This window comes from Scyliorhinus torazame, chromosome 1, assembly GCF_047496885.1.
Source record: "Scyliorhinus torazame isolate Kashiwa2021f chromosome 1, sScyTor2.1, whole genome shotgun sequence".
NCBI lineage: Eukaryota > Metazoa > Chordata > Chondrichthyes > Carcharhiniformes > Scyliorhinidae > Scyliorhinus > Scyliorhinus torazame.
Window position 1 is genome coordinate 88,168,709 of NC_092707.1, and position 15,004 is coordinate 88,183,712.

A 15,004-nucleotide genomic window follows, 5' to 3' on the forward strand; every position below is an offset into this window, starting at 1 on the left:
CTATCGGCCAGACAGAGAACACCTGGTAAAGGCCCCTCGCCCCTTTGAGCCCCTCAGCATCGATTTCAAAGGGCCCCTCCCCTCCACTGACCGTAACATGTACTTCCTCAACATTGTTGACGAGTACTCAAGATTCCCCTTCGCCATCCCGTGCCCTGACATGACCTCTGCCACCGTTATCAAGGCCCGGCACAGTCTTTTCACCCAGTTCGGGTTCCCCGCCTATATCCATAGTGATCGGGGATCCTCCTTCATGAGCGACGAGTTTCCGTCAGTTCCAACTCAGCAAGGGCATCGCCTCCAGCGGGACGACCAGCTATAACCCCCGGGTAAACGGACAGGTGGAGAGGGAAAACGTGACGGTCTGGAAGGCCGTCCTCCTGGACCTACTGTCTAGAAGTCTCCCAGTCTCCCGCTGGCAGGAGGTCCTCTCCGATGCGCTCCACTCCATCCGGTCGCTCTCGCGTACAGCCACCAACGAGATTCCTCACGAGCGTATGTTTGCTTTCCCCAGGAAATCCACCTCCGGGGTCTCGCTCCCGTCCTGGCTGGCAGTCCCAGGGCCCGTCCTCCTCCGGAAGCATGCGAGGAGCCTTAAATCCGACTCCCTCATCGAGAAGGTCCTGCTCCTCCTTGCAAACCCACAATATGCCTACGTGGCACATCAGGACGGGTGACAGGACACAGTCTCCCTTCGGGATTTGGCACCTGCAGGCTCCCCAGCGACCATCACCACCACCACCCCCGACCCTACACCGTTTTTCCCCACCCCTGCCCACCTACCTCACGAACTAGCACCCGCAGGCCCACCGGCGACCATTACCACCACCCCCCCTTCACCGACTCAACAACTGGGTGAAGAAGAGGACAACACGCTCCCGGATGCGCAGGTCTCGACACCCGTGCCCACACCACAGCCGGGACTGAGGCGATCACGGCGGAAGGTCAAGGCCCCCGACAATAACCTTTTTGAAAAATTTATCCTATGCATCTAAATAAATTTTAGTTTTGAAAATGTCCACAGTAATGGCCAGTGATTAACCGAACTGAAACCAGAGTGCTGGTTTCAACACATCGACATTATATCAGATACAGCAACCTGTGGATGGGGATGGGAGCAGCTTCTGCCTAATTTTGTCTCTTCATCCAGACAACTGACAAACTGGCTACTCGAGTGCCTCTTCCTCTGAAGTAAGTCTGAGCCCCAGATTGCATCAATGTGCATTCCACGAAAGAAAAAAAGCATGACATAAGTGTGACATGGTAACTTCCAGAATATTTTCCTTTGCATCAGGCCAGCCTTTTACATGAATACACCATACCTGTCTTCCCTTAGCACTGATAGTATCCAGGATATAATGTCCTATTGTGAGATGAGATTGCAATGCTTTCAAAGCGAGTTATAGGAAAGCTGGGAAATAATGAGTCAACACATGCTTCAACCAAACATCCCTTTTTGCAGAGGGCATGTTAGGATGTCTTTCAAAACATAGCAGAGGAAATAAATCAGCCTCTCACCTATTAGGAACATCTACATGGAGTTGACAATTTTCACCGTAGAAAAAGAAACCATGGGAGAGGAGAGTAGGATAAGGAAGAAAGCTACAATTCTTGGTTTATTTTAAACTGCTACTCCACAGCTAAATCACTAAATTTCTCATGCTGGCCTAAGTAATGCCACAGCCCCATGCGGATTGATTAATGCTACATAGAGCTTAGATCATGTTGACGGATATCAGAGAAGACACTGAGCCAGTTGTCTGGTTAAATACACAAAACATAGAAATTGCTCCATTGGGTGGCACAGCGGTGCTGTGGTTAGCAATGCTGCCTCACAGCCCAGGGAGCAGGGTTTGATTCTGACCTCTGATGACTGTCTGTGTGGAGTTTGCACATTCTCCCAGTGTCTACGTAGGATTCCTCCGGGTGCTCCGGTTTCCTCCCATAATCCAAAGATGGCAGGTTAGGTGAATTTGCCAGGCTAAATTGCCCCTTAGTGTCCAAAGATTAGGTGGGGTTACAGTGATAGGGCAGGGGATTGGGCCTAGGTAGGGTGCTCTATTGGAGCAGTGGCCAGTGCAGACTCGATGGGCCGAATGGCCTGCTTCTGCACAATAGGGATTCTATGGGCGTGATTCTCCACTCCCGCGCCGGTTGGGAGAATTGCCTGGGCCGCCAAAATTTCCCGCGGCGCCGGTCCGACGCCCTCCCGCGATTCTCCCAAGCGGCGGGAACGGCCTTGTCAAGTTCCACTGGCCGCAGGCCGGAGAATCGCCCGAGACACCCAAAATGGCGATTCTCCGGCACCCCTGCTATTCTCAGGCCCGGATGGGCCAAGCGGCCAGCCCAAAACGGCGGGTTCCCCCCGGCGCCGTCCACACCTGTTCGCTGCCTTCGGGAACAGCGCAGGAACGCTGGGGGGGGGGGGGGGGGGGGGATCCTGCACCAGGGTACCTCAAATGTGGGATGGCCCGCGATCGGTGCCCACCGATCATCAAGCCATCCTCTCTGAAGGAGGACCTCCTTCCTTCCGCGACCCCGCAAGATCCGTCCGCCATCTTCTTGCGGGGCTGACTCGGAGAGGACGGCAACCACGCATGAGCGGGTTGGCGCCGGCCAACCCGCGCATGCACGGGTGACGCCAGTTATGCGGCGCCGGCCGCGTCATGTATGCGGCGCTGCCTTTACGCAGCGACACGGCCTGGCGCGTGTAGATGAGGCGGCACGGCTCCTAGCCCATTATCGGGCCCTGAATTGATCGGGATAGGGGCCGTTTCGCACCGGCGTGAACCTCGACGGCGTTCACGAAGGCGTGGGCACTTCGGCGCAGGAGTGGAGCATCCCGCCCTATGTTTCCCACCCACAGGTTGCTGTTTCTGATATAGAAAACCCTTTTTATGTCTATGTGATGAAATATCCACACTCTGGTTTCAGTTTGGTTAATCATTGGCCATTACTGTGGACTTTTCCAAAGCCAAAATTTGTTCAGATGTGCATAATTCTTTAAAATAAAGGTTATACTTCTCCCAAAGCCACGTTTATGGATTCTCCTTTAACATTATCTGTGTCTCAGTCCCAATTATCAGAGTTCCGTAAGCTCAGCCTTGTCGCCCACTCAATGCATGCTTCACTCATCATCAAATGCCATATGTTCTTCTGTGGATCATTCCACTTAACATCCATCAGTCAACACACACAATGCTCACAACTTCTTGAACACTTGAAACACACACAACAGTTATCTCCCTTCTCACATTTACTGGGTCTTCCCTTACTGACATCCATTCTCTTCTCACCTCAAACAAAATGCCTGCATCTTCTTTTCTGCTAAAGCTGTCTCGAAGAGCCTGCTTGCACTTTCATGATAAACATTTCATCGTCCACACAAGATAACCAGCACTTGAATACAGGTCCCATAACTAAGAATGCCATCTCAGGTGGATAGAAGGAAAAGCCTATCGTCTGAGAAGTGACCATTTTCTCACTCCCATGAAATGCTAGTGGACTTCTGAATTTTGCATTGCTGCTGCTTCGAGTTTTTAATATACCACCCCACGTGTTGCTTTTCTTCCTTACACTTAAACCAAAGCTCCTCATATATTCTTCATTTCGCCATGGCTTCCAAACCGTGGAGCTGTTTATCTTTGTCTCCCCTTCTTCGAATCACACACTTCCAACAGTACAAGCTCGCTGCCACTTAACCAATACTTCTTAAATTACCTAATATTTTCCACCACTCTTTCAACTTGTATTTTGGGCAATTACTTATCACCCAGGTTTATCTTTTTTTTTTTTAAAAAGTTCCTTCCGTGATTTTGTTTTTGTGATGGAAGGTCAAGAGTACACCATCATAAATATGTGGTAATCTGAAAAGCTGAGTCTGTATCACGTCTCTTACTGAAACACTGCCACAAATATAAGTAGAGAGAATGCACGCCATTAGCATTATTCTGACAAGAATTTTATCATTTTTTTGATACTATCTCATAAACATCATGTTGTTGACCAGCCAAACTGAACTGCTTATCTGAGCAATTTGACGTTGCAATCAGACTTTAGCAAGTGTGTTACACGCCTTTAAAGTAATGTCCTGAAGTAAATTCAGGTGTACCTAACGGGCAGAAACTCACCGTGTCTGAAAGGCTTTCAGCCTTCAGTTTCTGCTCTTTCAAAGAATGTTGTAGGGTCAAGATCTCGGCTTTGTGTTCCTTCACAGCCAGTTCCACAGCCTGACGGGATTCACTGCCACGCTGGTCTGCACGCATTCTGTGAAATTAAAGGAAAGTGAACCAGAAAAAAAAACCATAATGCACCATTTTCACACATCCATTTTGGATCAGTAACCACGTAATGACAAGGCTGCACAAGTGTGGGAAACACATCCTAGCAGTAAACTGGGAGGATTAATGTATTAGTGACCTTGACTGGGCAGGAAACATGAAGCAGCTGGGCCTGATTGTGCATATACTGGCATAGAACTGAAACACAAAAATATGTGTTACAGGCAAGCTCTCCAGGCTTGTTGATTAACATTTCCTGGTAATAGCTTATTCTCCATCGCTTAGTAGATGAGGTCCATAAGAGTGGGCAAGTGTGTGAGCTGATCTCTAACTGCCTAAAACATTCTTCCTTGGACAACTAATAAATGTCATTTTTTTCCCCACACATTACTACTCTAAAAATAACTGCAGGAAAAGCTTGGAATTACTGTCTTTTCCAAGGAATCAGTGACAATGCATAATTTAAATATTTCTAGGTAATGCAAGAGACGTCCATAAATTTCACAACACATTGAGCAAGTACATAAATAGAAAATGCATGTACATTCATTCTGAGTGTAGAGTAAAATAGACGAGAAAAGAAAATCGTAGCTATCAAGAAATATTTTGTTCTTTTTTAAAAATGAAAGAAGTTCAATTGTTTAAATAGGATTGGAGGCAGGAGGATAAATGGATTTTAATAATTTAAGCATTCAGCTCCAAAAGCATCATTAGAACATTTTGATAATCAACAGTAGCAGTCATGACAACCGTGACTTTTATGAAATATCTACACAATAGAGGCCTGGATAACTCACAAGCAGAGATGTATTCATGAATCACGACTAGCCACGACACATTCTATTTATAACAGTGCAAACAGAATTTGGATTGAAAATAGTGAATTTAAATGATTCCTGCAGTTTAGGGAAGAACGTTGCATCGACAATTCACATTTTGTTTGTGATACCATATCAAGGAAAGAGGATTTCTCTCCCCCCTAATCTTCAGTTTCAACTCCCAAATCTGCTCCCTCAATTGTCACTCCCTGCACAATTACCCTATGATTTGGAAAGTAGTTACCGACTCTTTAATTCAACATGGCTCTGGTACCAAATGACCTTCCTAGGATCTGATCAGTATAGTTCTGATTCCTTGGTACACTATTAACAATATTAAAATACCTGCTTCAGTATCCATACCCACTCAATTATCCACTACACCATGCACTATCCATAGCTCAGTATTTCCTCTTACATTACAGTACCTGCTCTGCTTTTCCATATCCAGTAGCCTCTTCATTTCTTGGATGCGCCGCTCAAGTTGTGATTTTTCTTCTTCAAACTCTACTTTCCAAGTTTCCCATTGCCTTTCTTTCTCAAGGAGTTCATCATTCAATGTTTCCAAATCCATTACCTGCTCTTCCAGCATTGAGCAGGTGGTCTTTAGTGTCTCTATAGTCTGAAAGAGAAATGGAATAAAAGAGGCATGATTGAAAAGGTCTATTTGAATGAGGGAATGTGTCAGATATATAATGGAGCAATAAATGCCACAGTTTCTTCCAGTATTCAAGATGCTAAACTGAAATTTCACCTGAAAGTGTACAAAATGTTTATTTCCCCATAGGTTTAAAACATCATCTGTGAAAATCAACACTATTCTTTTAATTTTGATTTCTCAGTGCTAGTTGATGTTCAGACTGTTCACGTTAACACAAACAAAGAACAAACCAAGAACAAAGAAATGTACAGCACAGGAACAGGCCCTTTGGCCCTCCAAGCCCGTGCCGACCATGCTGCCCGACTAAACTACAATCTTCTTCGCTTCCTGGGTCCGTATCCTTCTATTCCCATCCTATTCATATATTTGTCAAGATGCCTCTTAAATGTCACTATCGCCCCTGCTTCCACCACCTCCTCCGGCAGCGAGTTCCAGGCACCCACTACCCTCTGCGTAAAAAACTTGCCTCGTACATCTACTCTAAACCTTGCCCCTCTCACCTTAAACCTATGCCCCCTAGTAATTGACCCCTCTACCCTGGGGAAAAGCCTCTGACTATCCACTCTGTCGATGCCCCTCATAATTTTGTAGACCTCTATCAGGTCTCCCCTCAACCTCCTTCGTTCCAGTGAGAACAAACCGAGTTTATTCAATCGCTCCTCATAGCTAATGCCCTCCATACCAGGCAACATTCTGGTAAATCTCTTCTGCACCCTCTCTAAAGCCTCCACATCCTTCTGGTAGTGTGGCGACCAGAATTGAACACTATACTCCAAGTGTGGCCTAACTAAGGTTCTATACAGCTGCAACATGACTTGCCAATTCTTATACTCAATGCCCCGACCAATGAAGGCAAGCATGCCGTATGCCTTCTTGACTACCTTCTCCACCTGTGTTGCCCCTTTCAATGACCTGTACTCCTAGATCTCTTTGACTTTCAATACTCTTGAGGGTTCTACCATTCACTGTATATTCCCTACCTGCATTAGACCTTCCAAAATGCATTACCTCACATTTGTCCGGATTAAACTCCATCTGCCATCTCTCCGCCCAAGTCTCCAGACAATCTAAATCTTGCTGTATCCTCCGACAGTCCTCATCTCTATCCGCAATTCCACCAACCTTTGTGTCGTCTGCAAACTTACTAATCAGACCAGTTACATTTTCCTCCAAATCATTTATATATACTACAAAGAGCAAAGGTCCCAGCACTGATCCCTGTGGAACACCACTGGTCACAGCCCTCCAATTAGAAAAGCATCCCTCCATTGCTACTCTCTGCCTTCAATGGCCTAGCCAGTTCTGTATCCACCTTGCCAGCTCACCCCTGATCCCGTGTGACTTCACCTTTTGTACTAGTCTACCATGAGGGACCTTGTCAAAGGCCTTACTGAAGTCCATATAGACAACATCTACTGCCCTACCTGCATCAATCATCTTAGTGACCTCCTCGAAAAACTCTATCAAGTTTGTGAGACACGACCTCCCCTTCACAAAACCGTGCTGCCTCTCACTAATACGTCCATTTGCTTCCAAATGGGAGTAGATCCTGTCTCGAAGAATTCTCTCCAGTAATTTCCCTACCACTGAAGTAAGGCTCACCGGCCTGTAGTTCCCGGGATTATCCTTGCTACCCTTCTTAAACAGAGGAACAACATTGGCTATTCTCCAGTCCTCCGGGACATCCCCTGAAGACAGCGAGGATCCAAAGATTTCTGTCAAGGCCTCAGCAATTTCCACTCCAGCCTCCTTCAGTATTCTGGGGTAGATCCCATCAGGCCCTGGGGACTTATCTACCTTAATATTTTTTAAGACACCCAACACCTCGTCTTTTTGGATCACAATGTGACCCAGGCTACCTACACCCCCTTCTCCAGACTCAACATCTACCAATTCCTTCTCTTTGGTGAATACTGATGCAAAGTATTCATTTAGTACCTCGCCCATTTCCTCTGGCTCCACACATAGATTCCCTTGCCTATCCTTCAGTGGGCCAACCCTTTCCCTGGCTACCCTCTTGACACGTTAGTAGATTGACTGCTGGGACTGATAAACTGGTCAATCTTAACATTCGCCAACTGCCTCGAGTCAATACCAAGGTCTCCGAAACAATCACATAGAAGAACTCAAGCTCTGATGGTTCAAAGCAGATATGTTCATTGTATCCACTACCTCTATGTCTTTATAATTTAAAAAAATCTATCAATAGGCATGACGAATAGCTAGAAAGTTTGAAGAGCATGTTGAGATCAATTAATCACTGGCAGTTCGTGTGCGCTGACCTGTTTTTGGTTACTGAGTTGAAGTTCTTGGTCAGATAGCTCCTGGCGCATCCTGCCCATTTCCTGCCGGAGCTGGGCTCGTTCATCTCCAACACACGACAACTCTTCGAGCTGCTTGGTCAGGAAGTAGTTCTGGCTGTTCATCTCAGCATTTTCCTGGCTCAGCTGGTTTAACTGTTCCTCCAGATCAGAGATGACCTGTTCCAGAAACAACAGGATCACATAAGCAGCCTAATCTTGCGTGTTTGCACGCGTGACCAAAAAGACATGTCCCCAGCACAACCTGACAATCACTGCATGATATTTAGGAATTCAATGCATTTGAATAAAATCTGAGTTCTCGCTCATTTTATTAAATAAGCATCATTAATTCCAATATTTAATTCACCAAATATACTCTATCCTTTCATCTCATTCTGTTACAATTCACTCACTTGTCAATTTATTGAGTAAATAATTTCAGTGTCCATTAAGTAAATAATTAGGACCTGCCTCCCCTCCATTGAACACACATTTCCTCACACAGCAATGACAGCCTCAAATCCCAGCAAAGAAACCACACGTCAAAGCCTGGAAATTGTCTTTTAATGCCTAATATACAGTCATCTTACTACCCGAAACTTCCTCCCCAAAGCTCAATGGATATGGCCTGTTCACTTTTGGGACCCTCAAATTTCAGTGACTCATTCAGGGAAATTTCAACCCCCGCCAAAAACAGGTGGCTTTGGGTCAAGTGGAATGAAAGGCAAAAAATTTCAAACCCAAACTACCTTGAACCCAGCCGCTTCCAGTATAACTTGGGGGAAGGGAGCAAAGTGACACCACATTCATTAAAACCACAGACTTGTGTGATTAGTTTAGTCATGCATCTTCAAGCACAGGACAGATGAGGAAATAGACACAAGCTGGGATGAGTGAAAATTAATTCAAAGAATTGCTTAAAACTTTCAAATGCTAATGCAGTTTATTTGGTGATGGTGGGGGGGGGGGGGAATGTGAAGGATCACTATGCAACTCAGAAGTTGACTCCAAAGAACAGTAATTTAGGATATGCACTGCAACCTTTTATTTTCCTTTTAAGTCCTAGTACACTTTTTACAAAAATACGTGTTCTATTCTTATTTGTTCATTTGCACATTTGTTCAATAAATCCGATTGATAGTATAAACCTAAAAGCAGGTCTGGCCTTGTGACATTCTCAAGGATTATTGAAGTCAGGAAATGAATCCTGCAGAAGCACTGGCTGATCAAAGAAGATAAAATAGATCAGGAAGGTTTATTCCTGTTACTTATCCTAGTCATATTACAAGAAGATCAACTTTGGTGTTGAGGTTTAGTGTTGAGGTTAGTCAAGATAACTTCAAAGTCATTGAGTGCTGGGTCGGAGGTACTTAAAATATATACGTAATCTGAGAAAGACCCCAAATATAACACTGGGAAGTATGCTGTGCAACGATTTATCATATTTGCACTTTCACCTCTGGAACTCAGTCAAGCCTAATCCAAATCGTGCCGTTCCCAGCTGCTTCATCAATGACCTTCCTCACATCAGGTCAGAAGTGGGAAAGTTTGTCAATGATTGCACAGGTCACAACTCCCCAGATACTGAAGTAGTCTGTGCCCATGTGCAGCAAGACCTGACAACATTCAGACTTGGGCTGATAAGTGGTAAGTAACATTCGCACCACAGAAGTGCCAGGCAATGAAAATATCCAACAAGAGAGAATCCAACCTTCAGCCCATGACATTCAATGGCATTGCAATCACTGAATTCCCCACTATTAACTTCCTGTTGACCAGATACTGAACTGGACCAGCCATATAATTACTGCAACTCCAAGAGTAGGTGAGGTAAAGAGTTCACGGTGTAGAGTAACTTGTCTCCTGACTCCCCAAAGCCTGTCCACTATCTACAAGGCACAGTAAGAAGTTTTACAACACCAGGTTAAAGTCCAACAGGTTTGTTTCGGTGTCACTAGCTTTCGGAGCGCTGCTCCTTCCTCAGGTGAATGAAGAGGTATGTTCCAGGCACAAGGCACAAGTCAGGAGTGTAATGGACCATTCTTCATTTTCCTAGATGAGTGCAGGTCCAACAATACTCAAGAAGCTTGACACCATCCAGCCTGCTTGATTGGCATCCTGTCCATTATCTTCATCCATCATTTTCCATTCCCTCCACCATCAGTGCACAATGGCAACAATATGCACCATTAACAAGGTGCATGGCAGCAACTCACTATGGCTTCTTCAACAGTGCCTTCCATATCCATAACCTCAATCACCTAGAAGGCTAAGGGCAGCAGATGCATAAGAACACCACTGAATGGAATCCTCTCTCCAAGCCACCCGCTATCATGACTCGGAACTATTGTGCCATTCCTTCACTGTTGCTAGGTCAAAATCCTGTAACTCGCTCCTTAACAGCTCTATGGACGTACCTGCACAATATGGACTGCAGCGTTCAAGAAGGTAACTTGCCACCTTCTCAAGGGCAAGTAGGGATGGGAAATAAATGCTGGCCAGCGACACCCACAACCCATGAAAGAATAATAAAAACTCCATAAAAAAGACAGCTGCATTGAGTTAAAGCACATAGTTAGACATCATTATATACTCCATTCTCTAGGACAGAGATTCCTTGATCAGTCCAACATTTCAGTAATAACACAATGAAAAATCTGTTAGCACAAAGGTTTGCAATGAGAGGAAGCTGTTTAAAGTGCTCAGTACATACAGTGCAACTCTCTCGAAGGGCTTCAAACTTGTTGTGAATTTCATCACGGTGCGCCTGAGGAAAGAGAAACATATTAACACAAGGTTTCACGAAGTAGCTTTACTATATCATAAACAATGTGTTGTACTGATTTATCACATAATGCCCGATTATGTATTTTCTTTTATCTCCCTTTCTTTTCATGTACTTAATGATCCGTTGAGCTGCTCGCAAAAAAATACTTTTCACTGTACCTTGGTGCGCATGACAATAAACAAATCCAATCCATCCATATGTGAAAGTGAGATTTAACTTGTTCGCTCCTGTCATTACCTATGTTTATACATCAAATATCGCAGATGGACGTAGACATTTTGTGTAGCATTTCCTCCAATGTGATAACAGGGTGCAGCATTCCATGACTAAATAATTGGAGGCAGTGATTTGTGGGCAGTATTCACATTATCACAAAGGCTAAATCAGAAGTAACACAGAATGACTGTTATGCTAGACAGTGCATTGATCTTAGTCAAAGTCTCCCTCAAATGTCAGGGATGGTTTCAGACATTACACACTGGCAAAGATATCTCTAGTTAAAACGCACTTCATAGTCCTGTTATGCCCACGGCACTTTAAAGAACCTGCTCAGAAACGGATTGTTGCCTTGGTTACTTCACAAATGACAGAAAATTTGAATTTTCCTCCTACTGCACAGCTTTCCAAAGTCTCGAACGGCATCATCCAGGGAATATTCTAAAAATAAACAGCTGATATCAACCCTGCACTTAGAAAGGCAGCACGGTGGCGCAGTGAGTTAGCCCTGTAGTCTCACGACGCCGAGGTCCCAGGTTCGATCCCGGCTCTGGGTCACTGTCCATGTGGAGTTTGCACATTCTCCCCGTGTTTGCGTGGGTTTCACCCCCACAACCCAAAGATGTGGATTGGCCACGCTAAATTGCCCCTCAATTGGAAAAAAAATGAATTGGATACACTAAATTTTTTTTTTTTTAAACTTGCACTTAGATTAGGCACGATGATGCCACTGACCCTCAGAGATTGGATCTCCTCCTCTGCCTCAGCAGTGGTCTCCTCCAGCTCTGCCTTGGCCATTTGCACCTGGTTCTCCAGGGCAGTTTTTGTACTTTGCAGATTCCGAATCTGAGCCTCCTTTTCCTGCAAAGCCAGCTGTAATTCATTCCCTTGTTTCTTCAGCTCCAATTTCTGCTGCTCATGTTCCAAGCTGACCTGTGGAATAGCACAAAAGTAATCTGTACTAATTTTACAAGGAAAAACAAACTGAATTGGTGTATTTATAGTATTACCAGATGGCATCTTATATCCTAAATTTGGCTCCCATTTTAAGCAATGCCACAACCTAAAAATTCTTATCCTTATTTTCAAAACCTTCCGTTGCGTGACCCCTGACCATCACTAATCTCCTCCAGCCCCACAGCTCAGATAGCTATACTCTATTTTCAGCCTCTTGATTGGTGCCCATGCCTTCAGCTGCCAAGGCCCCAAGTTCTGGTTTCCCTCCTTAAATCTATTTACCTCTCCTTCCGTCTTTAAAGTGCTCTTTGACCATGCTTTTGGTCATCTGCCCTAATATCTCAGACTCGAGCATACTCTGTAGCACCTGAAGGCTTTCTAATTACATTAAAAACCCAGCACAAATACAAGTTGTTGTAAATTCTGAGTTTTACACAGTTTTTCCTTTCTTTGTGGGGTCTTTATTGGTTAAAGATGATTAGTCATCAAAGTAGAAGCCCACTGTTATCAATGATTGGTGAGTTTACACCGGTACAAATATCAGCTTCCAAAACCACGACTGCTATTACAAACCAAATAACAGACATCTATTAACATCGTTTTTTTATTGTTTTGTGGGATGAGGGTGTCGATGGCTAGGACAGCATTTATTTTCTGCCCTTAATTGCTTGAGATGGTGGTGCTGAGCTGACTTGAACCACTGCAGTCCATGTGCGGTAGGTACACACACAGCATTGTTGCGGAGAAGTTTCGGGATTTTGACCTAGCGACAGTTAAGGAATGGCAATACAGTTCCAAGTCAGGGTGGTGTTTGGCCTGATGGTGTACTTCCAGGTGGTGGAGTTCCCATGCATTTGCTACGCTTGTTCTTCGAGGTGGTAGAGGTATTGGGTTTTGAAGGTTCTGCTGAAGGAGAGTTGCCGTGTTGCTGCAGTGCATCTTGGATATGGTACACAGTACTGCCACTGGTGGAGGGAGTGAATGTTTAAGGTGATGGATGGGTCAATCAAGTGGGCTGCTTTGCCCTGGATGGTGTCAAGCTTCTTCAGTGTTGTGGGAGCTGCAGGCAAGAGGCCAGCATTCCATCACATTCCGGATGTGCCTTGTAGATGGTGGACAGACTTTGGGGAGGCAGGAGTGTTCCCAGCCTCTGACCTGCCTTGTAGCTACATTATTTACATGGCTGATCTAGTTAAGTTTCTGGTCAATAGTAATCCTCAGGTTGTTGATGGTGGAGCAATTCAGTGATGCTAATGTCATGGGGAGATGGTTAGATTCTCTCTTGATCGAGGTGATCACTACCTGGAACTTGTGTGGCGTGAATGTTACTTGCCACTCATCAATTCAAATACGAATTTCACACTGGTTGTTAACTTGGATGTTATTGTCATTTGTGTACTCTCACCTCTCTGAGCTTGCTCTCAACCTCTAGTAGTTTGCTTTTTCTGCTTTGTTCACCCTGGTTGATTTTATCCATTTGTTCCTCCAGTTTCTGGTTCTGAGCATCCAGCTTCCCTGCCTGAGTCTCCAAGTAAAACTTTTGCTGCCGGAGTTCTGCAATCATCTCTTCCTGTGCCTTCCTGTGATGAAATTTAGACAGTTGCAATTACAAATATGTTCAATAGTTGTACACGGCAGTTAGCCAGGCTAAAGGACAGTGGTTGGCCAAGGAGCATCCTTCAAATTGTTTACCAAGGTTTAAACAGCCTTTCATTTTGTTTATTTATCTGGCATTTTCCATTTGCCCCTCACTTACACTGTTCCTCACATTGTAAATTAGCAATCCAGCTAAAAGAGAAAGACTTACATTAATACAGCATCTCCCGCAATCACCTTTCTGAAAAACTCCCACTATTTCTTCTTTGATATCCTGCCCTGATGTGTTTAGTAAGTTGGTTCAACGTTGACTGCAACTGGATGCAGTGAAATGAGAAACAGGCTTCTGACACAGGAGATGGTCCAACACTGTTTTATTGAACTTCCTGATTGCTGTACAGTCTGCTGTGAGTTGACACTCTATCAATCTAACTGATAACCTCCTACTGGCTTGACCAGACTAACTCTCTACCTCATGGTGATAGTGCTCACTGGCTTGTGTACTCTTACTATCTCAGTAGCTGTGTCCTGTAGAGAGAGAGAGAGAGAGAGAGTCTTAATGCCCTGTGTGCTTTATAGTGGTGGTATCCTGTCTGATGATGGTTGTTATGTGTCGTGTGTGTTCATTGGTTATCCTGTGTGTCAATCACTGCCTGTCTGCATCTCATTATATACATGAGTGGATATTATGACATGCCTTACCATGTGATTACTGTTGGGGGTCCTACACACCTCTCCCAAAAGAGACTTCTTGCCTTTATCATTCTTCTCATCTACCCAAACCGCTTCTGTATCTTGGTTTCCTGAACTTAGATCAACCTTCTAACATAATAATAATCGCTTATTGTCACAAGTAGGCTTCAATGAAGTTACTGTGTTGTGTTAATGTCATCTTTAATTAACTGAACCAATCCTCCACAGTTTTCTCACTTCCTATCCTGCCTAAATGTCAGATACCCTTCAATATTCAGGTCCCAATCTATGCCATCCTGTCCTCATATCTCTGTCATGGCTATTAGATCATTCATCTGTTTTTGTCCAATGCTACATACATTCAGTTAGTGCCTTAAGTGTTGTCCTTATTATTCTATTATTTTCATAACCTCTAGCCTCATCTGCTGATTTGCTCTTAGACTTGCACTCTGTCCCTTCCTGTCACAATCTGTGTATCATTTCCCACATTAATATCTTGGTCTCTTCCCTCATCTCCTTGATACAACACATCTACCATCATTTGATCCCTTGTCCCCATTATTTAGTTTAAAGTCCTCTCAACTTTCCTAGGCATGCAGTTCACAAGAACACTGGTTTCAGCATTGGTCCCAGGTGTCGATCATCCCAACAGTTCAGCCCCACTTTCCTCAGTACTGGTGCCATTGCTCCAC

General features: G+C 44.6%; 1 protein-coding gene across 6 annotated transcripts in view; it reads right to left on the bottom strand.

Moving 5' to 3' along the window:
- The window catches only part of LOC140409371 (citron Rho-interacting kinase-like), a 334,921-nt gene that overhangs the window by 127,506 nt on the left and 192,411 nt on the right, over positions 1-15,004 (bottom strand). For all 6 annotated transcript variants that reach the window (XM_072497833.1, XM_072497819.1, XM_072497829.1 and 3 more), the window contains 6 exons: positions 13,429-13,603; positions 11,802-11,999; positions 10,776-10,829; positions 8,042-8,239; positions 5,527-5,720; positions 4,131-4,266 (listed from right to left, as the gene is read on the bottom strand). In XM_072497833.1, the coding sequence (XP_072353934.1) occupies positions 4,131-4,266; positions 5,527-5,720; positions 8,042-8,239; positions 10,776-10,829; positions 11,802-11,999; positions 13,429-13,603 (955 nt within the window). The remainder of the gene's footprint in view (positions 1-4,130; positions 4,267-5,526; positions 5,721-8,041; positions 8,240-10,775; positions 10,830-11,801; positions 12,000-13,428; positions 13,604-15,004) is intronic.